The following is a 27,750-nucleotide window of genomic DNA, read 5'->3' as shown; positions in this document are numbered from 1 at the left end:
CATCGACATTCAACAAAACTGCATTTGAGTACAAAACTTTGTTTGTCTGTAGACTTTTTTGTTCTTCTGGTCAGTGTTCTGGAATCACGTTTCAACATTATGAAATGATTTTTGAGGAAATACTTACCTCTGTAAAAAAAACTTTTTTTATTCTGGGAAACATATCCGCATACGATTATCGATGAATTACGAACCATTTAAGAGATAAAATAATTTGTTTACCTAAAAATTTAGTTTGAAATAAAAATTCAATGCTCATTTTTTGAAATTTGTTTATTAAATACGTACACCAAATTTTAGGTGTCTGACTTCGGTATACAGAAAATGTATAGAAATGTTGTTAGCTTTTTTAATCAACTTCAAACCCATTCCAATTTAGTTATTTATCTTTTGAATTTCGTTTTACATAATTTCAGTTAGCATAAAAAGTCACACAATTTTCTTGGATTGAACTTCTTGGTTTTAGAGCTGAAAAGACTTCGTCATTTTAAATCTCAGACCAATATTGGATTCTCCCATCGTTGAAACATAAAAGATTATCTTATTCCAGGTACTACGTAGGACTTGGGATATCTGGAATACTACTGACAGTCCTGTGTTGCTTGACGCTCGGTTTACTCTGCGGTGTTTGCGGAAAACGCCCTGATGGTTACGGAGACGATTGTTGTAACAAGGGCGCAGGTGCTCGTTTTTTGATGATGTAAGTATACGTATAATTACAATTAATCCCATCACCATTCATGTCAACTTTTATAAATTTTACGTAAGTATATCACTAATTAATTTCTTTTCTGTTTTCACAGGGCAGTGTGGATTATATTTCTATTGACCAGTATTTTAATGATTGTGACTGTGGCTCACATGGTTACCGGTGTTATCATTCAGCGCGGCGTTTGTGAGCCGCTAAAAAATCCCAAAGACAACCGAATGTTCGATTTGGTCGATGATTTTGTTCAGATAAAATCAAAGTTGTATCCAAATAAACCTGACGTGAATATTAACATGAGTTATATTATAACGTAAGTCATGCATATCCTCCGCCTGTGGAGTATAAAACGCGAAAAATCCTTCTTCGTACGTATTACTTCTAACTTTTCTCCACTTTGTGATTATATTTTTCTTGTGTGTTTCAGTATGTGTCATGCAAACGAAACTCTGTACAAGGTTTTGAAACTTGAGAACTTAATCGATTTGACAAGCTTACATACTTATGCAGAACGTTACGACATCAACAATACAATCCAACAACTACGAAGGAAGATAAATCTTTCCCCAGGGGTTGTCATTTTGAGCGACAGCGCTCGGTCAAAGCTCAATGATTTGGCTCAGAGTGGTTTGAGTGAAATCATGTTCTCTCGGTACACCGACTTATTGGAAAACAATATAACGAATTTGAACTTGGAACACCTCGCCAACAAGTTGAGAGAAGTGGCGACAAAATTACCGGAGGGACATGACAGAATAAGAATAAGTCTTGAAACTAATGCGATTAATTTGGAACGATGTCATAGAACATTTGTTACCCCTATGACGTTGCTTAGCCAACAACTAAGTGCTCATGCATTAACTTTGCAAGAGCATATCAAGTTTAATCACAGCTCTATGACAGAAGCAATACATGATCTAGTCAACGAAACGACTCAGGCTCAAGAGTTCCTGAACAAAGAGGGTCCGAAGTATGTTCAGTATGTGAGTAAACGTTCAGTTAACAGAACTTTGGAGAAAAATATTTAGAACGCACATCTTTCACTCATTGGGAGGGTATTAGAGAAATTTCAAAACTTATCTCCAAAGGTCAGAATTACCTGGGTCTTAATAATCACAAGTACTTCTTTTAACATGATAGGTCGCAAAGAAGTTCGGAGACAAATTCCTCAACCTGGTGGATGATTTTATGAATTTCGTTGCTAGGAATGGCATGGAAACTGTTGGAAAATGTGCCCCAGTGTCAAATGCATACGATGCAACACTCGTTGCTTCGTGTAACAAAATCTTGGACCCATTTGTGAGTAAAAATTTGATTTATTTCTTATCATTGTGCAATATTATCAAGATGCCTTGGAGAAATTCATTCCATGATGAAGAATTTTCTTGCGAAATTGGACAAAGAATACTTGAATTAACGCAATTTTATATTATCCCACTTTTAAATGTCAAGTTACTAGTTGTTTTTTTATAAATTCCAAGTATTTAAAAATTATTTGATTCCGAGAATTGTTTTTCAAACTTTGAAAACATTGAGCACAGAAAATATGTTGATTTTTTAATCAATAATATGGATAAATTTTCCTAACATTCCTAATTTAAGCTTCAATATTGGAAAGAAAAAAAAAAAATTAATCAAAATTATATTCCGTTCCTATCTGCCTTGTATACTGAATCCTTGAATAAATAATTAATCATTAGACTTGAATATGAGCGTCAGTAGCATCCTGCAAGGTTTGACCAACAAGTAGGCTAAATACCGTATTTTTTAATACATCCTCTCAATCCATCCATTAACTCTGTTGATCACATGGTAATCTTTAAAGTTGGTATTTACTATAGCGTACTAATTAGCTATTCACGTTCGATTTTTTTCTCTGATTAGAACGGTTTTTGGGCGAGTGTTGGCTGGTGCTTAGTTCTCTTCATACCGACTATAATACTCTGTGCGAAGCTCAGTGCTCTTTACCAGAAGTCTGATCCATATCCAGGCCCACTGGTCGAAGCGTGAGTACTTAATTCTTATCAATGTTGCTTGTAAGCTGATTATGCTTATGATTTCTAGTATAGATGATTAGTGTAATTTGTACGTTTGCAATTATTCCTTCTGAGTATAACAACATGGGTTTTATATTAGTTTCTCATGATAAATAGTAGAAGCTTTGGGTTTCTCTCTTTTTTTTTTACTCTCATAATCGCTCATTAATTCCACATCGAAAATACCGAACTCTTTCATCTTTTCATTGATAACACATGTTTGTTCATTGTCTGATATGAATTTTGTTGTTGTTGCGTTATGTATTATATTTTTGAACCCTCGCTAGTTATGGAAAGTTTACATATTAAGATAAGTGCCTTATAAATTTAACTTGAAAAGTAAGAGTATTTTTCATATTTTAATTTGCAATACAAACCTTGCTGGGCACTGTATAATTACGATTTTTTGTTAAATACATACAGTAAATAAATTACAAATCGTATTTTCATTTTTTAATTGGGACAAAATCATTATAAATTTATATAATATTAAAGTTAACTATAAATAAAAATATAATTTATATTTTATTTTTCTTGGATTACAAATCACGAATTTAATTTATTTATACTCGTCCCAATTACAGATTGTCTATTCGTTTTATTCGTAGATGAAACGAAGCATCATGGGTAATTTCAAATTATCAATATCACTCCTTCAGGAGTAGGCTTTTAAATCAGTTTAAGATTATCTCCATAGGAACAAAATATGATACGTAATATCTACATTAGCATGGTTTGTCCACACAGGTAGATTCATTATTTTGCATATTACTCATCATTCCTTAGGCTGAAACTAGACGTCGATAGCAAGAAGCCGATTCACAGTAGCAGTTTTTCCATGAAAATCACTGTGTTTAAAAACTTTTTGTTAATCGACGGCTTGCTATCCGCGGCTAGTGTCAGCATTACGACAATTAGACAAATAGACAAATCATTTACATTTTATTTACTGAAGTTGAAATGAACAGGAAATGATTTTTTTTTATGTTACTCGTATAAGAAACAGTGATATAGAAATGCAGTTGATGATTAAAATATTGTGAATTTCATGGAATGTTGTCAAGAAAATTTCAAAGCAGTATCTATAAAAATTTCTTGGATCGTTTCGAAGTTATCGTTTTCATTTTGTCTGTTTTTTAAATATTTTTTCTCATTGTATAATATCCTTCGTTATCCATTTTACACCATTCAGTTTCATTCATTCTAATTCGATAAAAATTTCCTACAAACTTTGATTATATTATAATTTTTATACTTTCCAAGCTCGATGTGCGTTACACATTTACATTTTACACCAATAATTGATTACGACATTATTATTATTATTATTATTAGTTTTCTTTTCAAATGAACGACTAGGAAATTATACGTATCCCATGAAGTTAATAAAGTAGGTTATTAAATAGTTGTTTAATGTCTGGAATGGCTATCGGAATCTAACTGCTAACTCGAACTCCGTTCCAGTGAATATTTGTATGACGCATATGCTGACAGGGATAACATACCCCTTGCCCAGTAAGTATTTTTACAAGACAATCAATAGCATGTCATCAAGCATGTCGATAGTTTAGGATACGCCCTGGTAAAGAAAAAAATCCTACCGACATGGATTGATATGGATAGTCAGTTCGGTATTCGTTTGAATCCTGTTTTTGGACCTGCATTAATTTTGTTGAATACGCTCGAATAAAGTCTACTGTTTTTTTTACAGATTTCATTAAACAGGGCGTCAAGCTTATTTTTTCTTATCAATAATTACACGTAATGGGCTAATGTGTAATTCTCTAGAAATTTGAAAAAGTATTGTTCCCCTGAGATTCTTTGCAGCGTGTGATTATACACGAAGTGACAAAAGGTTCAAATCTGTCAATTTTCGATTGCATGTGTACCGTTGAAAATGAAATGAAAAAAATTTCTGAAAATTAGATATTGTTTTTGGTAATCTAAAGATATGTACCTCGTCAAACTACGCTATAGTTCTTACCGTGTATGCAAAGTAGCAAAATGAAATTGTAAGCACGAAGCTTTTGTAAATTGAACTGTTACCATATTTTTAAAACTATTATCGTTATTATATATGTATGCACGCTCTGCGAAATTGTTAATTTTAAATTTAAGCGTCTCACATTTACTCCCATTGCATATTTGTATTTATACGTAATATACTTGCACGTTAATTTTATGCTACCCTTGTACATTCTGTTGATGATGAATAATGCTTGTAAACGAAAGGAATATTTACTTATTTTTATTTTCCCCCCTCCTTTTTACTCGATAAAATCAATCTTACACTTGGATATGTTGTACACTTTTAACATTCATGCTTAGAATGATTATTTCTGTTCTTTTTTTTTTTTTTTGATCTACTGATTTGTAAAAATGGATCACACAAATTATTTCTCATTTTACAAGCTATCTCTAATTTTACTGAAATTTGCCTGTTGATTGCTGGTTTTTAGTAAATAATTTATCAGACCAGAACTAGAAAGTATTATAGTTAACTCAAATGTGAATTAAATCTAATACCAGCCAGCATAAAAGAGTAGTTTGCATAAGTGCATTTTCCAGTGTTATAAAAAAAAATTCAATGACTAAGAGGACAATGATTTACAATGAATTTTTGGTCGAATGGATCATACATTTTTTTCAGTGTACTGGTCTCCAGTAATGTCGAGTTTCAGCATCCACTAGATTAATAAGTTCTCGCTGTCGGTTTGATTAGTATTGTTTTGAGTTTGTTATAAAATTTGACAATGCACATTCCCCATAATATTGAAACTATTAATATTTATGGACCTTTCTGTGAAAGGCAGTTGATAATTGTAGAACAATAATACGCTAAAGAAAAGAATGAGTATCCTATGTATATCCACATTACAATTGATAATAATGTATTTGCACAATTAGGCCTCATTTCAAATTTAATTGTTATTTTGAACAAACGGTAATCCATCAGTACATAATGCAATTTTACAGCACTAGCATAGTGGCGAAAATTATTATAAAAATTGAACGTTGAAAACTAATTGAGATTATTAATTTTCAATCAATTTTCCAACAGTCTTTTTCTTATTCTTATCCTGGTACTTATTGTTAAATAGCTCGATAGCGCAGTAGTCAATTTCTGTCAAGGTATGGTTAGTCGTCTATGGTCAATCCTGTCAAATATGTACCTTGTAAAATATTTCTCACCACTATTGGATGTAACGATTACCGATGTTTTTGATGATTTTTTTTTTAAACACCCATTGTGAAAATACCACCAGATTTAATATATTTACTCCTACAACCCATTTCATAAATCATATGGCAGTGCTAGCTTGCATGATGACACGGAGCTTAATAGAAAATGCAACTACAACTCTTTTTTTCATTTAATTACAGTGTTCATGATAAAAAACATGGCGCTCACAGTAGGCACCATCCGGCAGCCTATGTTGAAAGCTACGACGGACCTGCGGGAGCATATAGTGATCGAGAAAGGGTGTCCGATGCTCATCAAAGCTCATCCAACCACGATTCAAGATATGCAGATCTTGCACCCAAGTGAGTAAAATCAGATTATAATTATTCACAACGTCAACAGCTTAAACAAGCAATTGAATATAAATGTGGAAAAAATGGTAATTTTTTTCCAAAAACAAGTTAGATGGATAGAACCGCTTTGGATCAAACATTGCTTATTACAGGAGCATTCCTTTTCAAAGAATTGTTTATACGGCGGTAATCAAAAAAGTTTTTGCCAACTCTAAATTACTTGTCACGTAATTTAATATGTAAATAACATTTTATTTCTTATCAATTTAATCTTACTACACAATCCTTACAATAATTTAACTTCCCACCACCCATTACAACAAAAACCACAAATTTATTCAATCTCTGATAATATTCAGAGTAAGTTTTCATTCATTTATCATATGTACACTCTACGCGCCAGGAAGTTTTGGCAGAAAATTTCCAGCGTACCGCTCCCAAAAGTTCCTTGCGCATACACATTCATCCCAGGAGATTGAAATTTTTTTTTTTTAATTTTATTGGAAGGAATTTTTGATCGCATTTTTTTAGCCTTTTGAAAAACAAAAAACTCGATATCACCAAAATTTCATCGAAGTCCCCCCTCAAGAGGCTCGTTCGAGACAGATTTTCATTGCAAAACAACATCAAAAATTGAACAACGTACCCTTTTATACTTTTGAATATTGTGCAATATTCGAACTTCGCAATAAATGAAAAAAGAACATCACTCATCGAATTTTAATTAATTTGGCCTAGTTTTTTTTTACGAAAAAATCCTTCATAAATCTATTCAATTCCGATAATGTGAATGTATTTTTTTGAATATCAGTTAAGAATTTAGAGTCTAATTACTTCATGTTCGTCTTTTTATTTAATAAGAAAATAACAATAAAATTGGTCAGTGATAAATGGTGTGTATAACTCTAGAACAGAAAACCAAATTGAGAATAAAAGATGTGAAATTATGTTTATTCCACAGTGTTAAAAAATGCTTGTAGTATTTCACTGAAATAAGAGTGGTGAGAGTTTGAATATGGGTAAAATGACTTTCAGGATTCCCTTGAGTAATTATTCTTAAAATACATAAAAAAAATTCGAAAAGTTTCACATTGAAATAGTGTTAGATTAGCATGATCTTTTTATGCGTGTTAAAAATTTGTAAGTTTATTACTATTAGTGAATGAATTGTCCGTAAAATAACATTTGCATCATGCTGGTGTGTAGGGTGTAATCAGTGAGAATTTGGCTTTCATGTTATTCTCAATATTTCTAAGATTATTTGAACTTACATTCATACATATGGATACATTCCGATGACAGATCATCAGAGCATAATCTGGATCTGTGAACCCGTCCCGTCCTATAAAGTTGAATTTCGAACGTTAATATTCACGAAATTTCGGTATTTTGTAACTTTAGGGTCGTCTAAAATTCATGAAACCAGAAAAGAGTACACATTTAATATTTGATACTTGAATCCTTCAAAGTCACTATGATATTGCAGAAACGGATTTTCTATTCTCAATATTTCATTACGTTAACGTTCCTCGTTTGAAAATTATCTAAACGTTTCAAGGTATTATTGAAACATTATTGTGTGTAACTTAGGCGCCATTTTCATTTGGATGGAAATTTACAAATAGATTTTTCAGTTTGACAACAATGCAATTGTTGCACCCAAGAACGAAGGGGAAACAACTTGCTGAATTGATGTGTCAATAGGTTTGTGAGTTAATTATAATTCACGTGAATTAATGAGAACTGACTGAATTGTTAAAAATTAACTGAAGTAGTGAGAATTAACTGAGAAATTTACTGAAACTGAATTACGGAAAATTAAGTCAAATTGATTTGAATCAGTTTGGATTCGTGCCAGAATTATCTATTCACGGAGAAACAAAAAATAAATTGAAATAAAAAAATTAAGTTCAATTGAACAAAATAATTCGAAACAACGGGAAATACAAAAGAATGAATTGAAATTTTTTAAACTCACTCGTAAAAATTGAAATTCATTAATTGAAATAAATTAAGTTGAATTAAAGGAATTTATCTGAAATAAAAAAAATTAAGTTAAATAACATGGAATAACTTAAATTAATTTAACTCAAAAATTCACCGTGTCACTCAAATCTCGAGTTGTTTCCCCCTTACCAAAAATTACGACTTACATTGATTGGTAAAATCTTAAATTTCATGTATCAAACGATATCGACCAACATTGTACGTCGGTTATAGGTTTGGTAAATCTTCAAGTCTGTCCCTAGGATATTCTGTTGGTGAGAGTTTACGTTTCGTAAACTTTGTTACTTGTATGAGTTATTTATATTTTTATTGTTATGACCATTATTGTTAATCCTGGTATTTTACTCTTACTTTTCTTCAACTCCGTTTTCTAATGTTTTGGAAAGAGTTATTTACCGAACCCATTTTATAATTATGTATGAGGTTTTTATTTGCAATTTATTTTTAACAGGGTTCCCACTCATCAGATATATTCTGTTTTTTACGTGGCATATCTGTCTTCTATTGAATTTAATTATTGATTGATCAATCTCGTGTAGCGGTCGTGAAATTGTTGTCCTGGTTATTTCCAGGTGAGTGGGAACCTTGAGGGGAGGCCTCTCACATCTCTCAAAACACCTCCACACGTAAGTCGCAAGACCAATTTTGATTTTATGCCATTCAACTCAACCGATTTCACAGGCAGATAGGAAACAGTGAAACTTAGCAGATTGAGTGTCCGACTGCACATGCGCGAGCTTTTCTGAATTTTCATGCAGATTGACTATCCGAAGCTCTAACTATCAAATGCGGCTTACGAAGACTATGTAGACAATCCAAAGTTTCTTAGGTCAATCAGATCTCGAATAGTTCATATAGTAATTTGAAAAGGTTCGTAAGATTTTACTCAAGTCTTTAACTACCTACTCACTGATGACTATTATGAGTCATTGTAACAACATAATCCAATTTGCCGCTCGATGGGGGAGAATTTGACATCTCATGCCCCGTTTCGAGTAAGTTGGCTCTGCTGCCTTGAACACGAAAATATTGCTGCGGTACGATTTCACCAACCAAGAGAGTTTAATTGTTTTGCCTATGCTTAGTCGGTCAACAAAACCTGCTAAATTTCACTGTTGCCTCTCGACACTTGATTCAATTTACAGCTTCACGCGTTGCCCAATATAATCAAATCTGTATCAAAGATCGGTATAGATTCAATTTTTACTTATGTATGTACATACATAGACATCTGATGATAAGTTTAATAAAAAAATAGGACATTGGAAAGCCTGTAGTTTCCTATATATTAGTTTTCACTGTAATGCACAAACAATGTTGATTAAAAAAAGAATGCGCTTTATATTTATTCTTTAGTAACATTTTATAAAGAAAGGTATATAAATTTTGATATAAACTTGAATATTCAGTCTTAAATTTTCAAATAAAAAAATTAATTCGTTATGCATTACGTTACTCTATGCATATTACATACAAATATCAGACCTATTAGTGAAGTTACTGTCATAGTGACACCGGGGTTATTTCTTCTGAAAAGGTTGACTGTAAATACTTTTAGCGGAGAAATATTACTATTGTCGCTTTTTACGGATTGTTTACCCCAAATAAACTAGTATAATACAGGTTTTTCCTTTAAAGTTTTTTTTAGTAATTCGTGTAGTTCAGTCAAGTTTTTCCCAAAAAACTAGGTGAAAACTGCAGGATATTGTTAGTAATGTAGTACAAATTCCCACCTGACATGCAGTACACTTCAATACTGATACAACGGCATCCATAATCAGCCGAACAGCAATGTTCTTTAATAAATCATGGTAATATGTTTCTTGACATTTTTTTCAATAATTTTTCTATGTCATTGACGCTTACAAAAAAATCTATAGAGACCCAGAAGTTGCAGTTTCGTTTACGAAATATCTTGATATGCTGCATCAAACTTAAATATACTTCAGCGAGTCTTCAAGTATACAATAGACATTAAAATTATTGGAAAGTAAACAAAATTATATTTCTGGTTTTAGAAATTGGGATTTCCCAAACGGGGGACCACCAAGGTATCAACCAGCTGCTGCAGCACCACCCCTCAGTACTGAATATGAGCGACCTCCCCCTTACTACTATCCTGGACCAGGGTAAGTCAATTCTAAGGTCGACAGCTTAGCAGAACAACATCATACCTCAGAATGTGTGTCAACAACATTGTAATTCAGAATTTGATTTAAAAATATCATGTTTTAGAATTTAGTTTAACAATTACATACCTCAGAATTTTATTCAAAAACATCATACTTCAGAATGTATATGAACAGCATCGTACCTCATGTCAATATTTCGATTATAAAATTTTCAGAGACTGAATATATGTAGTTTCTACAAAAATATTGGTGGTGGTTAACTTACTTAACTTGACATGCTTCAAGATTCAATAAGTTATCATTCTATCGTTCACAACGAACTTCTTTAGAAACTTTTACTTATGTTTTAGGGACAGAAATTAGGAAATAGGTACCGTGGCATGTACCAAGACTGCGCTCAGCAGTGCAGCGACGCACAGCTTGACACGCAGCTATAAGCGAACCCAAAGACAGAAGGATAAATCTAAAAACAAATGGGATTATGTCTAACGAAGAGGGTCACGTGCATGCCACGACTCATTGAAACATCAAAATTCAAAGACCAAGATAGAATAAACTGTTTTAAGATGATTTGTAAGCAATTCTGTTTATTGGAAATTTCCTCAGGGTGCTGCGGATGAAGCCTTTTTGAGAAGTTGATGAAATTACTCTAAAAACGCATTGCTTACAAATAAAATGTGACGTTAACAAGTTCAAAGGCTTAAAACAAAACATAAATATTGCATTTTTCTGAAAGAGACATTACAAAAAACAGTTTGTATTTGTTCTCGTTAGTTACTAACTGGTTATATATCAATTATATTGTAATACAACAATCTAATTCGATAATTTTTCCTAATTTATCCGACGTATAATCAGCATCTGTACAAACAAAGATAATAATTAGTTATCAAATTACTCTCCCATAAGTTTATCTGATGCATTTTTATTTAGTGTAATATCATTATCGTGGAGAGAAATGATTAATAAATGTGTTATCAATTAGTATTAACGTTACATTCTTTCAAGAAGCGTGTTCTATGAAATCTGATGATTTGAATTGTTTGTAAGTTATTTTTCTTCGAACTTTATTTTTTTTTTTATCGTTTCACGGTGGACAAAGCCATATTAGAATGCCAAACAATTTTACATAATTTCTACGATCTGAAAATACTTATTGTGATATTTTGAGATTGTACGGATTGTTATTCGATCTTATATCTAGAAAATTTTAGTTTCTGTTACTTTAAAACTCAAGCAATTATTACTTTCAATTGAGACTATTTACTTTCCTGTTTCACTGTATGAGAAAATTAATTTTCAAGACATAAGATCACTTCTTATTATAAATACTCCATATTGTATAAGTAACGTTTTTATCATTCTATAACTTATTGATAAGAATTGGAGATCGTTTTTACATTGTGTAAGATCATCTTCTATATATTTGGGTGTAAATAATCCAAAAAGGAGGACTTATTCAAAGTTTAAGTTCACTTTTACTTTGCAAATCTTATAAATTCATACCATAAAATCCAAAGTTCAAATCACATACATGCAGCACAAGCATTGCTTGGTAATGCTAATGCATGCTATGAATGGTATTCATTATTTGCAATCAGTTTAAAACGTAAATGACGTATCTTTGAATGTAGATACTGAAATTAGTGTGTAAACCAATAACTTTCATTTAGTCATTGATGTTCTAAAAAATACAGTTTGTATTCTGGATGTCATTACTTTCTAGAGATCTGAGCCATTGCTCCTAAACATGAAATTTGTGAGTTTGTTCCTTGTAATCTCGGAGATTGAAAATTGGCATGGTATTATTATCCATGCATACATATACAATGTAGGCATATGTCGGCAATTCAATTACATGAATTTATTTAGTCATTGGCAGTTTGCTGAAAATAGAAGAGTCTCAAGAACGAAAAGCACAAAATTTTAATCCTTATGACAAGGACTTTTAAATATATATTAAGCTATAGAACTGTATCAACATAAATAATTGAATATAATTTCCTCGTAGAGTATGCATTACATTTTTAAATAATATTGTATGTATGTGTACGCGGCTGATTGTGAGATGAATGTGGGTTTTTTAAAAATGGACAGAGTGAAATGATTACGTTGCGTGGGTTGACCACCTTTGCATTCATCGACTTGACGTTGTATCACAGTGCGTTTATTTTCACTTGTAAATACCTTTTTCCTCGGAATACTGAACAAAGCAATTGAAATTTACATACTTATATCAAAACCTCTTAGATCCATTTATTATTGACTAACCTGAGACATCGAAAATCCATACGATAGTTTTACGGATATAAAATTTTTAGACGAAGAGAAGGTTAAGAGTTTTCTTAATTTATTTTACCTTGTTTTTTTTCCCTTGAAAATTTTTGCCCCATCTCACAAAGATCAATAACGGAAAAAATCCGAAAGGTCACAAAGTAATTACTAATTATTATTTTTTTTTTTATCATTATTATTACTGTTAGTTCAACTTCCACAAATTTTAACAGCTCTGTGATGCAACTGCTTTATATATAAATGAAAACGGAAGTAAACGATGCTCTGCGATTCATGCGATTGTCTTTTCCATGGATTGCACCGAAAAAGAGTATACACAAAGAAAGCGTGTTGGGTATAATAAGAATATAACATTTTTTTAGACAATCTTCGATACCTATTACTCTGTCAAATACCAAAATATTGAGATACAGAAATTGATAAATCATCGCATGCAAACTGCACTATAACGTGTAAGAAACTTGCCGTGTGGTGCTTTGCAGTACTTGCTGTTCATCAAGGCAAGATTCTTCAGTGTCCAGCATTCTTTCTCTAATTATACTCTTGGGCTACACGATTAATGTCGAATGTATAGAACTTCTATCTAAAGGAAATATATCTACGTTTATGCATTCATCAGAGAAGGAAATGTAAAAATATCTAGAATAACTTAGTTAATTGTTTCACTGAAATGCAATTTTAAATTATATTTATACTATAAAAGCAAATATTTCGATAATACAATCTGCTCAAACTTTAGCAAAGAACGTATTTCAATACTTTCTATAAAGTTATTGGTGAGTAGCAATTCAATAAGGATATTTTGGAGAACTAACGAAGTTTTTTACAAATAAAAGTATGAATTCTGATATATTAGTCTGAAAGCACCCCTAGTTGATGAAATTATGTATTCACTTAAGACGTTTGCGTTCTTTTTAATATATTTAAAATATAAATAATTACTTCGTAGTATTTCAATTAGTCTATTCATAATTTGACACACTTTTATACGGAGCTTGTTTCAAACTCTATGCCTGTCCTGTTCCTGTAACACATTCTTCTTCCTTCTCCAAAATATTCCAGCAACTTTGAGTCAATGAAAATAATGTATAACAATGATAGTTTTTCGTAGATTAAATGTTTTTTTAATTGTACCTATTGCGTTTGTTGAAATTGATTATACAAAGGAAAAAGAAAAAAATAAGTGTCACAGTTTAAAATATATCTATTTTATATTAAACCTATTTTGCTACTTACCTATATCAATCTCCATGTTACCTACATTGGGTTTAAATACCATTTTTGGCTACTTTAGTACCGTAAGTAACCATCAATTGATCTATTTGTGGCCATATCAACTGCGTGTAAATAAAGACCTGGCCACAAATGGCACAAAAGTGTTAGATCAGCTTTGATAGCTGTAACATTGTTTGTTTTGCAACCAATCACATAGTCGAAAGTTCCATCGACATTTGCTGTAAATGTTCTTGTGATTAAATCAATAATTGAATAGATTTCTAATACTAGAAATAATTTAAACGTTTCAGATGCCTGGCCAAAGATGGCGTATTGGCCATAAATGGCAGCTCTAATCTAATTGTGGGAATCAATATCATGACAGCGGAACATGAAGAAAACCATAATTTACATACCTTCTAGTATGTTTAGATTTATTATCGAGCTTACTCGCAGACTACTAGATTACGGATTACTCGCACGATCTGCAAATATCATGTGAAACTATTTGATTCGACAAACGCTAAATACAATACTATGTTACAAAATTATTTTCACGTTCGGGTGACTAAAAACAGTCGTATTATATATATAGTAATAACAAAAAGAGACAATTGCCATACTCGTATCTACATCATTCTAGCGATATAATTTTTTTTATTTTAGTAGATAAATGTCAAACTTGTGAAACATAAATATGGTTATTTAATTATCCTCATCAATTCGTAAAATTATGACGACAGTCAGGCGGTCATACATCAATATAGACACACATTGCACGTAAATGCATATATGTGCTGTGTAATTCGATTCGTATAACTGAATAGTCAGCTAATAATACACTAAGCCCCATGTAACAAAAGGATTTAACATGTTGACAACTTTACAGGTCTACATACAACCATATTATAGGTCAGTACTTATTATACTTTGTTTGAGAATGACGTAAATTTAGATCAAAATGAAAATAATTTTCAACTATTAGATACTTCACTTTCAAATTAATGACAAAAGTGGTTTGACATTACTATTATTAATGCCTAGTCTTTTTCGTACTGAAGCATGAAACATATTGTGAATAACTGAAATGAAATTAAAGTTTGGGCTCACACTTGCTTCATGTACTTCTTCAGACTAATTTAATATAAGCTCAATGATTATCACGTACAGGCTATCTGCTCAAATGATGCGAATATAAGACTTAGTTTAAAGTAAAATCTAAAGAGGAAAAGTCAAAGTCTCACCAGGAGTAGCGAATGACAGGTGCTAATTCAACAAATTAAATCAGATGAACATGATGCAATAATATATTTATTATTTGCTGTGATTCTCGATCATTAACTATGAAAAAGGTGGTTTACTCAAGAGCACTAAATAACTATAAGTGTACACTATATGCTTAGATTCTAAATTGGTATAACGGAAATTCGCGTTTACTGGATATTATCGGGTCAAAGTGATCATATAAACTGCAAATGGTTCATTGTAATTTAATGAAATTACACACTAATCACCATGTGTGATTTTCTTATAGGAATATACTTACAATGCAAAAACCATTCCTGAAATAATTTGCAGGTGAGTGACCAATTAATGTGACTAATTATGCTCTGCCGATAAAAACATCATTTTCGCGTTTTCAATTTATTTATGTCACAAGTGTATGAAAGGCCTGGTGATGACATTTGCTGTACTGCGGAAGCCTGGTCACAAAATACTTTACGCAGACTTCAAGCCATACAAAACCACCTCGAAAATTTGAAATGATACCATGTATATCACCATTACTTTAGATATTTATTAGGTATTCGTAATCACGATTTGTTTTAAGAGGGTTTCCATTGAAGGGTTAAATTAGTTCGCAATTACTACATATATAGTATTTCCTGCGAGCGTTATGAATTGATGTCCAAAAATTGAGGTATCTTGCATTGTTCACACAGTTATAAATTATCGATTACACGAAAACATACAATAGGTATGTATGGTAATAGTACTTCTGGGATTAATCCAATATATCATTACCTCGTTATTATCCAATATTATGTACCAAACTGTTGAAGTGCAATTTTTAATACTAAGGCAGAGGTGTGTTTTATATATCAAACAATGGCTTGAAGCCTGTGTAGGAAATGTCATGACTGAGTTTCCGCGAAAGTTTGTGATACAAATATGATTCCTTACATACCACTTGCAACACAATGAAATAATAATTGTCCTCCCATTAAAATAGCTATGCCATAATTTTCTGCATCCAGTAACAGAGTTAAGTGTATTACTAGATTAGTGTTCGGCTATTGTCACTCATTCTACAGAGTTGATTAATGTACCTGAATCATAATTTTACAAACCCTATTTTATTTCAATTTCAAATACAGTCGTCATTTTTATTGATGAGTTTTGGGTTCCCATTTTACATATACAAATTAGAGTGTGATTTCATTGTTACAGATATTATGCCAAGTGCAATTTATAAACTGTGATTAATCACCAAATTCGGCAGAGACTCTTGCACAAGTCGCCACGTTGCGATTTGATAAAATAATTTATAGATTACATCTCGAATAATGTTAGTTATAAAACATAATCTAATTCGTACCTAATGTATTGGTTCTTCGGGTCATTTAAAATCCGTGGATACCCGGCTACAAGCGCATCCTGCCCACCAATATAAAGAGAATTATAGATTTTCCAATAGACGTCTCGAACTTTTCTAGCTGGGTGAAATAGCCCCTGTAAAAAATAGCATATTTAATTTTTAAGGATTGAATAAATACTTATTGCATATGCAAACTGACAACTGAATTAGAATTAACATTTGCTTAATATTTGCAATTACCTGTAATGTATACTGAAGGATTTTTATTGGGCCCAATGCGACGCGGAGACCATCTACAGCATCCATGAAGGCCTGGACCAGATGAGGAGAGGTTTCAAAAACATTTGGCCATACGTGATTCAACAGATGGATCAGAGCATCTTCACAGCCAAAGCCGTAAACTCCTAACGCCATGTGCTTGATTGCAGCGCAAGCAGTCTGTCTGTGTACTAGATCCCTATTGATCAGGAAACACGAAGAAATTATGTCAGTCTAATTTGAAATAAAAGGAATAACGAATCATTATTAAAGTCGTGAATAATGCACGCGCTTACCTGTCCATAAGGGCATCCTCCAGTAGTGGACTAACAGCATATATATAATCTTTGCCCATTTCGCCAATATATTCAAATAAGAAGGAAAGCGATTTTAAGACACCGTTTTGAACATTAAGCTCGGGAACTCTATACTCGTTCATCAATGCTGGCAAAACTGTGAAAGGACTACAAGTCTCCGCAACTATAGCAATGGCGACTGTTGTGCAAACGCGATTTTGTCGTTCTTGAACCTTAAGATTGTTGAGTAACGTTGCCAAAACGTCATGGGGCCTAAAATAAACGTTAACACAAAAATAATAAATATAAAACAAACTATCTTTCATGTAGTAATTTTATTCAATAATTGTTTCACTCGGTCAACTTACCCAATAGCCTTCGCGATGTATCCAAAGGTGTTGACTGTAGCTCTTCTAATTGCTTTTTTATGCGCTTTGAGTAATTCCAATAATTCAAAACAGATTCGCATCCACTCTCGTGCGGAAACATACTCAGGTCCCCTGTCAGCGATTCTTCCTACCAAATCAATACAATTCTCTTGTACCTATAAAAAAATCAGGTCATAATAAAATTTTACCAACAACTTCAGATCATGATAGTTTTACTTGCAAAAACTTATGAATAATGATAGACCAACAAACCTTTTCGTGCCTATTTTTCAGAATTGGCGTCAGACGAGGCAACAGGTCTTTGATAGGTGGCGTCATTTTTGTCATACCTATAACGTTCACAATAGCTTTCAAGGCACCCAAAATACTTCCCAATACTTCGGGATATTCTTCCCCAAGATATTCGTACAACACGACACCCAAGTGACCCATCAGTTTTTCCTACAAACGTTAAGAACAGTGAGCACATAAATTGGTTGAAATTTTTTTTAGGATAGCTATATCTGTTTCCAGTTAAAATTGATTCTGCAGTTGAATTGTTCAACTGCCAATCACATTGCCCTTCAAGGGTCTAATGGGTCTCATTCTAACTGAGCAGAGTGCTACTCAAAGACAGGGATACTCTTTGGGATGTGTAAGACGTATAGTCAGATTGAAAAAGAGGTTGAAACCAATTGAAACAAAAAAAAAGACAAAATGTTTTAATTAACTAAATAGATCATAACTACTACTACTATTGTTGTTATTGTTGATTTTGTTGTTGTTATTATTATATTGTGTTAAAAAAATCAGGACTACTGACAGGTCACGGCCACCTTAAAAAGGAAGTGAAGTTTCATGGACTGTCAATACCCGTACAAGACTATAGAATATGCGAAAAGGTATCGGAAATGTGTCTGCAGCTATGGATTCACTACCAGATGGTAGATGAGAGCGGAAGAAACCTCTGAGAATGAGACAGTCACAGTACAGTGAACAAAGAAGTCACACTGCTTCTTAGCCCAAATTTTCAGCTTGTTTGAGTTCGATTACATCACCAATGAGGCAAGTGCCATTTTGATAACACAGTAACAATACCGATAATGTAAAAGTACGGAAAAATATCATGTATAAACAAGTTTACATATCAATTCGAACAGTGGTGACACATTATGTGACATTTTAGTGCGAAAATTGTGAGGAGAATTGTTATCTAGAAAATTAATTTTATACTGGACGAAAAAAAATCGATTATTACAATACAATTGATATGAGGTAGTAGCGCCAGTAAATGAACAATTTGATAATTTATATGGCAAGTTGTGTTCATTCATTGGGATTTTACATCTGTTTAGACGTAAAGTTTCAAACTCTTCACCAGATATATCGTTAAATGAACTTTTTATTTACCTCTTGACATGTCTTCATAACAACAGCAATTCGTGAGATGAGATCCGCGGCTTGCTGACGTACTTTGGCGGATTTATTATTGAGACGCCAGAGAATCGTACCGCAGATCTGCGGCAAGTAAGCTTTTACTCTTTTACCGAGAGTGTTGACTATAGTTCCAAATCCATTGAGCATTACAACGTCCTATACGAGAATCATACAATTACGTATTATGTTACGGAATTTCTATAAGTTAATAATAAACAGTCAAATGTAGGATTAATTGAAAAACAGTAAATAAGTACCTCAGTTGTCTGTTCTTGGAATGCGTAAAGAATGCCATCAATTAGTTGCTCTTCTAATCTAGAATCGACGTCGGCGGCTCCCAAATTGCCCATTATTTTTTCAATTGTTTCCATGACCATTTTTCTGTACTGTTCATTCTCATCTTTGAGATCGTCGACTACTCTGTTTATTATCTCAGATGCACCAACCTTATTTGCTATTTCGACTGTGGTATCTACCAACTGACAGAATAAATTTAAAGATTAGTAACGCAATACTAGTCAATCATAATAATATAATACAGGTAATACCGTGAATATTGATTCCTTTCAGTTTACCTGTCTGTAATTTCTGCGATCTAAAGCCATACGATGATTCCAAAAGTGTTTGAAGAAATGCGGAAGTATCTCATCCTTTATATACTGAGCTTCAACACCATCTGTACCGCAACATTGTTTAACAACCTAAAATATAAAGTGAGTTAGCAAATTGAGTTGTAAAATTTGCAGCTAAGCGATTCTCAGGAATTAACGTTTGGACTTACTTTCAGGACAATTTTTTTCATCTCCTCGTCAGGAGATTGAAACTCTCTGATCAAAATAAGCATCACTTCACGAGTATAATAGTTTGCATACTCGGCGTCCATAAGCGGAATCAAATACCCAATTGCTTTCAAAAACGCTGCCAATCCCTTTCCTCTGTGAGTACGAATACCCTTCCACAAGGGCTTCAAGACGGAATCGAAACTCTCAATACCGTAGGGAGTAGCGGCTTCAGCCAATGCAGCTATGGCCAACGCTGTAATGGTTCGAACTTTCTGTTGTTCATCCACAAGACCTGTGAACATTTTGTGCTTTTAATGTCCATTTGAACAGAGTTTAGAATGTAAAATATTAATTAGGAAGCAAAGATAACAGAAAAATATCAAAAACAAAATAAAACTAGATGATATAAGTTTGCAAGAAGTAATTGGTGATGTCAAATTCTCGTACCATGCTCAATAATTTCTACCAAGCTCTTCAGATGCGGTAAGATAGCACATCCCATAAGAATTGCAATTTGCTGGACAATTTTAATACCGGTGTGGCGAGCTTGCCATGATTTTTTACTGCGACACACAGCCTTCAAGAAAGGTAGTAAAGATGGAATTCCAAGTGCAGAAGCAACAACAGCAAATGCTCTAGCCGTTGTGTTTCTCACATATTCATCAATGTTGTCGATGTCAGGTCGCATTGTGGAAATCATTGTGGCCAATCCAGCGGCCTTCGCCAGATTTGAAATGATTTCTCGACCCTCTACTCGAGCATAGTAATCTTCATCAATCAGCAATGGTTCAATTACAACGAGGATCTAAAAAATGACAGTTTTTTACTCTAGATAAATACAAGTCCCATTGACGCATTCCTACGATGAAAGAACAGTCACTTATTCTGAATCTATAACAGGTATAAAATTATATTTAACGATAATGACGGACAAACTTACTTTGTGCACGTACGGTCTGACTAAATCGTCTAATTTGTACAGAATGCGGTCGATAACTTTAACAAGAAGATGTCGCTCTTGATCCTCTAATGTGGGTGACATGAGAAGTGGTAGAATTTGATTGAATAGAGGACCTGCTCCAAACTCCCGAGCTTTATCTGTAATTTGTCTGAGCGCTGCCTTCCGCATTGGCGGAGTACCGTTCTTTATTTTGAGCAGGAGTTTCATAATCTTCCTTTCTTTCTGTTCCTCAGGACTGAGAGATTCCTCGTCAACGTCAACTAAAAGCTTGTCGAAGTATTGAGCATCCTCCGGTTTCATGAAGGGAAGGTTGCCTTTGGGTTGATTATCAACGAACTTGGCACTCTTATCTTCTTGCTGTATGAAAAATCCTTGCGGTGTGCCTGCTATCGGCGTCGGAGTAGCGGTCAACTTTCTTGCTGGAGTACGAATTGGAATATACCCTGAAACAAAATTTTAATTAATCCATCAATCGACAGGTGAGTGAAGATTGATCACGTTTTACTTTGTCAACGGAGTGCATACCTGCAGGTGGCTGAAGTACTTTGTAACCCGGGGGAAACATGGCATCAAGTTCATCGTCCGACAGAGGTCGGTTACGTTCGTCAATTTCACGCTCCCAACGATAAGCCTGCAATTGTTCGGGAGTCATAGACATCAAGTGACCAGGTGTGGGTGTCGTTAGTCCCATTGCTTTGGGTCCAGTAGGTGTTACACCACTGGGTGTTAAGATAGAACTTTGATGAGGTGTCGTCAGCGGCGTGGCAGGCGTTTGCGGAGTCATAGATCCAGGTGTTTGATTAGAAGGTGTTTCGTCCCAACGACTGCGCCGTTTGCTGGCTGACGGTGTAGGTGTTTCTTGTATTAAATCACCGGCAACTCTATCTGTTCTTGGTGTTTCCGCCCACCCGCTATTATGCCCAGGAGTTTCTGCAAGTTTTGAAGCTGAGGTTAGTACGAAGTTCTTTTGTGTCATTGAAAAAACAACAATCAAAAATTATTAAGGGCTAGTCGATTTCGACATTGTCGTAAATATCTCCACATATTGAAGTCCATGTAATTCAAACGCCAAAAAGAGTTCAACAGCCCCATTCTGTACACAATTCTGAACACACAGAAATAAAGTAATGGCATTGTTTCTACAGAATCACAATAGCTAATTCTTAGCATTCATTCCATTTTTTCTATTTCATTGTCGAATAAATAAGTATTGGTGTTTTTGTTCAGAATTGCGTATACAAATTGGGCTGTCAAGCCCATTTTCGTGTTTGAGATACGTGGACTTGGATATATACATCAACATTGAAATCGACCAGGGCACCTCCTCCTTAAGGATTGACTAGATTCTTTCAATGCTATTGAATTTGAGTTTTGATGGAAGAAGTAATTACGTGGTATAGTGGAAAAATTTACCTTCAATCATTCTGGAACAAACTGAGTTTACGGAAAAAAATTCACCACCACAAACTCTTAAAAATTAATATAAACTAACAGAATTAGTGAACAAGGACTCGTAAATGCAAGGATATTTCCAGGACTTTCAGAATTTCTCTAACCACTGGACACCCTTCACAAGTTGCTTACCTCTTTCAGTTTTTGGAGTTTCATCCCAACGATTTCTACGGCTAGATGCGACTTTGTCGTGCGATGGTGTTTCACGCCCTGGAGTCACTGCCCCTGGTGTAGCATGACCTGGAGTAGCTTCCCACATTCTTGTGCTAACCCCAGGAGTAGCTCCTGGAGTTTCACCACCTTTGCCATGGCCAGGAGTTTCATCCCATCTTATGGCAGCTGGTGTAACCTGTAAGTGAATTTAAAGCATATAAATTCACATTCATTAAGCCTGGTACGAAAACTGAACACTTAGCAATTCCATTCATATTTTAAAAGTTGGCCACTGTTCTTGATCTTACATCAGCGTTATCCCAGGATGTAGGAGTAGCTGCTGTACCGGCTGGTTTTTTCGCGACAGGCGTGTCCTCGGTTTGATCCCAACGACCTCGTTTTTTAGGTGCAGGCTTCGGCTCTCCATTGGCTTTCAAGGTACCGTCTTTAGCTTTTTCCACTAATTTTTTTCTCAACTGTAAATATAATATTAAGGTATTAATGAAGAATTGGGGCATCCAAGCCGTTTATACTAATTCAATTAGGATTAGCTTTTAAATCAAACACCTAGTGCGGTAAAGACATTATTCAAAAAATAATCTGTTGCATGATATCGAATTTATTCACCTCAGATTCTTCTCCTTTAAGAAACTGCTCGCGCATGATCTCTGTGTAAGTCCTTGAGCCGACATCTGGAGTCTTACCGCCTGTAACCATGAATCAAACGTCACGCAAAGCGTAACTGTTAGTCGACTGTCTAGAAAATTTTAAATTTTCAAAAACGTTTGCTGATTTTTCTTTCATTGTATCCTATACGATTTCTTTATAAGATCTGGTCAATGCCCTCAGAATATTAATTAATATTCCAAGTAAGCTACTGAATTCGCTCTCCTGCTGTATAACTACATTGGAATAATGATTATACATAGCATAACTTCGTTGCAAAATATGTGCCTCGTATCAACTGATTAGTGAAGAACATTACGAAAATAACAAGTGAAATTCAACAATTTATAAATTCATCGAGAATATATTTGGACAAAATTTCATCGTCTTGTATAAGAGAGCTGCAACAGTAGCCGACATTTGGCATACGTACGTGAATGTTTGGTGCCATAGGGAGCAGAGCCCCGCTCAAGTCTTCCACATCGTAAAATACTTTAGCCATCTAAAAATCAACTCATTCTCGTTATTAATAATATTTGCATTCAGACCACTCATTCTATTTGACTGAATATTCTTATGTACATCCTGTAACATATGATGAAACTTTTCAAACTAAAAGCATGCAGTTTTGTGATGATAAGAAAAACTGACAAAAAAAAAAAGAAATGATAGAGGAATGCCATTTTAACTAATGTAGAAAAAGAGATCCTCTGTTACGAAAAGGAAGTTACAAATAAAACAAATAACATAGAGAGTATAACAGATATGAAAATAAAGTGCGATTAGTACGATAATAGTTGTGTAGGTTTGCAAACTATGTAGTAGAAGTTACGATTTGATAAATATATATTCAGATAGCCGCAAATGTACTGACTTTCAGCATTTAGAACATTATCTAAAGCTATCTAATTCATCTAGGTGAACAGAATAAATTTGAAACGTTTCCAAGTTATCAGAAGTGTACGAATATAAATATTTTATGTAACTATTCGCTAAAAATTTTTTTGCGTGTCTCAGAAAAAGTTTCATCATATCGTTTATTGAAACAGACAATCTTTAAAAGTGGCGACGACTTAATGTCGTTTAACCTTCGACATAGTATCCTGGGTAAGTAGATGATTCCAAATGTGCAGACCGTCACTAAGATTGGAAAAAAATGTTTACATTAGTATGTATTTTCAAGAAACTCACTCGCTCATTCCATTCAAACCCCTTACAATTTTACTGTATCTTTACAGACGTTTCGTACTCATTGAATTCGCAAGATCGCTTCGGATGGTCATAATGAGGAATGCATGGCTTTCTTTTGTGAAAGTCAATTTGTAATATCAAATTTGACTTCAAGATTTAACTGCCAATTTTCCTATTTAGTTTCCATGCATGGGTTTCGGTCAGTAGCGAAATCACAACTAGTCATGTAGCAACACATGCATGGAAACTCAAGGCGGTATTGAGAACAGTCCAACGAAAGTCTTTTCACTATTCCAGACATAATTTTTTGACTTTGTTGGAATCACACAATTTTGTTACCTTTTGTAATATACATTATATCCATGCACAAAATATCCGAAATCTAATTGCTATTGTACAATTCCAAACATGGGATCCTGTCGTCCTAGACAATATTTCGTTTTATAACGATCGAGATTAAAGATCACAAGGTTCTTAAACATTTATTAGTGAGAAATGTCGAAGTTGATGAATCTATTGCCACGCATTGCAGATTGTAGTTTCGGATAATATTTGCATGCTTGAAAACATATAGGCCCATTTTATCTAAATGGTGTATTATCAACAACAAAAAGGATTTTCAAGTTTCAACAAGATTTGAAAGTGCCCAAATTAAATGCTGATGAAAGGCACAAACAATAGGAATGTGAAAATGATAAATTGATTAAACTCGACCAAGCAGTATTCAATGAAAGCACGTAAATGAATCGACGCACGCCAAAGTATTGAATCCACCCACTCAATTATTTGATAGTAATGATGCCTGAGAAATTTGCGTATGATGGAAAAAAAATGTTGCATTTCCGTCAATGAACAATTTTGCAACAATCGATCAGTTGTTAACTTAATGGTTGAGTTAAACCGTACGCATTAGTGTTGAGACAACTGATTAAGCAAATAAATGAGGGGATGCATTAGAAAATATGTTGGAAAATGAAGTCACAAGAATGAAATTGTTGTATGATGTACTTAAAAGTATAGAATACAAATTACCTGCAGTGTACTTAAAATTTAATTTATAGCCTTACAAAAAATACTACCAACCTTCGGCGAATGGATCAACACGTTCTGGTGAGATGATCATACGTCGCCGCTTTTGCCTGTATTCATCTTCTCTGTCCGCAATTGTCGGCCGCCGTCTATCAGCGAACGGATCGTAGTCCTTTTCACTCTATTCAAAATGAGCAGAACATATGATTCAAAGAGGAAAACCCAAGGGTAGTTCAAGTGATGCAAACTAAAATAATCTCAATGTATCAGTATACTCTCAGCACTCAACAAAGAGAAGATCAAATAAAGCAAGACAGGGTGTCTACTAAAGTATGTGCATTATTCCTTGAGAATAGTAGATTTTTCCAGGCAATTTGAAATATTTTCTGAATGTTATGCTCCGTCCCCATGTGATGTTCACATGGCGATCTGCAAATCAGGACCTTGCAGCTCGACAATATTCAAGTGTGTACATTGCATTTTCACAAGCATCATTATTAGAACAAATGACGACTTTCTACCTATCTGGCAAAAAGTATTTTCATATGATCAGATGAGTTTAAATGAAATTATAACGAATTTGAAATGATTAACTTATAAAGTTATACAAAATTATGTGAAATTATGTGCGCATAGTTTTATATAATCTCATCAAGTCAAATTCAAGATATAACTTCATAGAAATTTATCTGATCATATGAAAACATTATTTCCTGGATAAGCTCAATTTTGATAAGATGCTAAATTTGCATTTCTAGATTGATATCCCTATTTTTCATATGAATGTCCACAGTGATGTCTTCATATTATCATTTTTCAAATTCTAAGGGCGATTACATAATCACTATTTAATATTTAACTGGATTACAATATTTAATTTATCGATATTAATATCCATCAGTTGGGATGGTGTGTTTTCTTAAGATAAGTTACCCAAAAACTTGAAGTCAGATGAAGAATCCAGCTACACTTTAATACTGCCACACTTGGAGATAGTGTCTAAAAAATGTTTTTTGTTTTAAATTTATATGGGGCTAGGAGAAATTATTTGACACTTTTTAATCCGTTTTAAAAATGTAGTAAATTAGAAATATGTTTTTTTCACTAAGTAATTATTTTCTGTTTTTCAGTCTTGAGTATGTGAAATTTTGCAATTGATTTCAAATATCTTGATGAGATTATGACAGAAACATATGGGAAATTTCAACAGTTACAAAATGAACAATTATTGCAATTCTGTCGGAACTGATGCGCTGAAAGTCCAACTGTTTTATTCATCCTGCAAGTTTTGAGGGTGTGGCATTTGAATGTTCAGTAAATCATAATTTACCTGAGCAACGTCATTAAGCAACGCCGCCGGAGCATTGTAACCTGGTCTCTTGCTTTGACTGAATGTACTTGGTTCATAGTCTTCATCCTGAAAAGAATATTTTGATCAGACTTACATATAATTGATTATTTCAATTTTTATGCTCGTTCAACTTGAACTATTTCAATTTTGTTTGGCGTTGTATTCTTACGCTTAAGCATTGATATTTACCTCGACCTCGTCATTAGCTGCGATAGAAGTGACATAACCATCGTATTTGTTGTTGGTACCATCATATATGTCCTGATCATAGAATCCAGTCTTTCCCAACCCCACTTGCTCTTTTTCAGTTAGCGTATTCTGTATCTCCTTCTTTTTCGATTGTATTTCACGGATCTGGGCCTCGATGTCTATAATGCATGCAAAAGATGAAAACGGTGTACGACTGTAATGCAACTGTTAGAAACTATATCAAACATAACCGTTAATTATTTAAGGTGTGCTAGTATGTATGTCGACTGGCTTTCTTACAGAGTAAGATATATTGCTTGGGGAGTGTGCAGGGAGTGTGAAAATTTGGCAAAAATATACAAAGAAATGAACGTGAGCATCGTCGGCATTACAATACAAATACATCGTCGAGCTCCGTCGGCACGACGTTATCAAGTCGACATTCACAGCTTAGGCCATGCCTCGGTTATCGTGAAGTCTAATTTGCAAAACCTACCTTCGTGGGTTCGTGGAATTGAATCCATGACTTACAGCCTTCGGCGCACTACTTTACAAATATTGCTTCTTTTACACAGATCAATTAAACAAACTCTTCCTCCTCCACAAATTCACGATTGACCGACGCACTCAACACATAGAGAATCTGAATCAACTGAACAAGTAATAACCATGGATGTAGATGATAACAGATTTACTACGATCAATTAAAATGGCGGGCAAAGCGTTTGCTTTATTTCATTATTATAATTTTTTTGTGCTGTCATATGATAGCGTTTTCCCATGTAGTGGTCTGGATTTTCATGGACAACAAAATGCTGCCTAGTTCTTAGCCTATAGGAATGCCGATATAATAGGTAATTCGAATTCAGCATGCTCAGGTAGCGCTTCCGTGCTTTGTTGGCATTCCTATTGGTCAAGAACTCGGTAGCAAAATTGCGTGGCGGCGTTTTGCTGCCCGTGAAAGGAACGGAATTCAACCAAATTAGTTGATACATTAATAATAGTATAATAATAATAATTAATATTATATTATTCTCTGTAATGCGAGCATCTCTTTATATGGTTTTAGACTCTTAATTAGGGTGCGTTC

General features: G+C 33.7%; 2 protein-coding genes and 1 long non-coding RNA gene across 12 annotated transcripts in view; 2 read left to right on the top strand and 1 right to left on the bottom strand.

Moving 5' to 3' along the window:
- LOC124406652 (prominin-like protein) overlaps nt 1–11,203 on the top strand; it is a 35,736-nt gene extending 24,533 nt beyond the window's left edge. For 3 of the 7 annotated variants that reach the window (XM_046882143.1, XM_046882142.1, XM_046882141.1), the window contains 9 exons: nt 551–700; nt 804–1,019; nt 1,134–1,689; nt 1,847–2,005; nt 2,591–2,712; nt 4,207–4,257; nt 6,127–6,288; nt 10,305–10,415; nt 10,769–11,203. In XM_046882143.1, coding sequence (XP_046738099.1) covers nt 551–700; nt 804–1,019; nt 1,134–1,689; nt 1,847–2,005; nt 2,591–2,712; nt 4,207–4,257; nt 6,127–6,288; nt 10,305–10,415; nt 10,769–10,781 — 1,540 coding nt within the window. In that variant the 3' untranslated portion in view covers nt 10,782–11,203. The other 4 variants (XR_006929253.1, XM_046882144.1, XM_046882145.1 and 1 more) reach the window with 4 other exon arrangements.
- Nucleotides 11,204–14,284: 3,081 nt separating this feature from the next.
- Nucleotides 14,285–27,684, top strand: LOC124407736. Its single transcript, XR_006929350.1, has 3 exons — nt 14,285–14,522; nt 18,438–18,441; nt 27,665–27,684. It is a non-coding gene; the product is annotated as an uncharacterized LOC124407736 (long non-coding RNA).
- On the bottom strand, nt 16,289–27,403 carry LOC124407733 (splicing factor 3B subunit 1). 4 transcript variants are annotated; one of them, XM_046884169.1, is made up of 19 exons: nt 27,157–27,403; nt 26,661–26,839; nt 26,451–26,537; nt 25,175–25,301; nt 22,862–22,941; nt 22,543–22,710; nt 22,214–22,430; nt 21,155–21,559; nt 20,609–21,072; nt 20,116–20,473; nt 19,668–19,960; nt 19,462–19,587; nt 19,144–19,365; nt 18,860–19,042; nt 17,723–17,911; nt 17,450–17,625; nt 17,082–17,354; nt 16,768–16,984; nt 16,289–16,661 (listed from the first exon to the last, which is right to left on the bottom strand). In XM_046884169.1, the coding sequence occupies exons 1-19, from the start codon at nt 27,182–27,184 to the stop codon at nt 16,503–16,505; spliced, it is 3,951 nt and encodes a 1,316-aa protein (XP_046740125.1). In that variant the 5' UTR covers nt 27,185–27,403; the 3' UTR covers nt 16,289–16,502. The 4 variants fall into 4 exon arrangements, with proteins under 4 accessions (XP_046740125.1, XP_046740128.1, XP_046740126.1 ...); XM_046884172.1 differs by lacking the exons at nt 26,451–26,537; nt 26,661–26,839; nt 27,157–27,403 and adding an exon at nt 23,334–23,402 and having other exon boundaries at nt 25,175–25,193; XM_046884170.1 differs by lacking the exons at nt 25,175–25,301; nt 26,451–26,537; nt 26,661–26,839; nt 27,157–27,403 and adding exons at nt 23,334–23,402; nt 23,989–24,378.
- Nucleotides 27,685–27,750: the final 66 nt, after the last annotated feature.

Source organism: Diprion similis, chromosome 6 (assembly GCF_021155765.1).
Source record: "Diprion similis isolate iyDipSimi1 chromosome 6, iyDipSimi1.1, whole genome shotgun sequence".
In the NCBI taxonomy this organism is placed as follows: Eukaryota; Metazoa; Arthropoda; class Insecta; order Hymenoptera; family Diprionidae; genus Diprion; species Diprion similis.
This window is presented reverse-complemented; position numbering and strand designations above follow the sequence as displayed.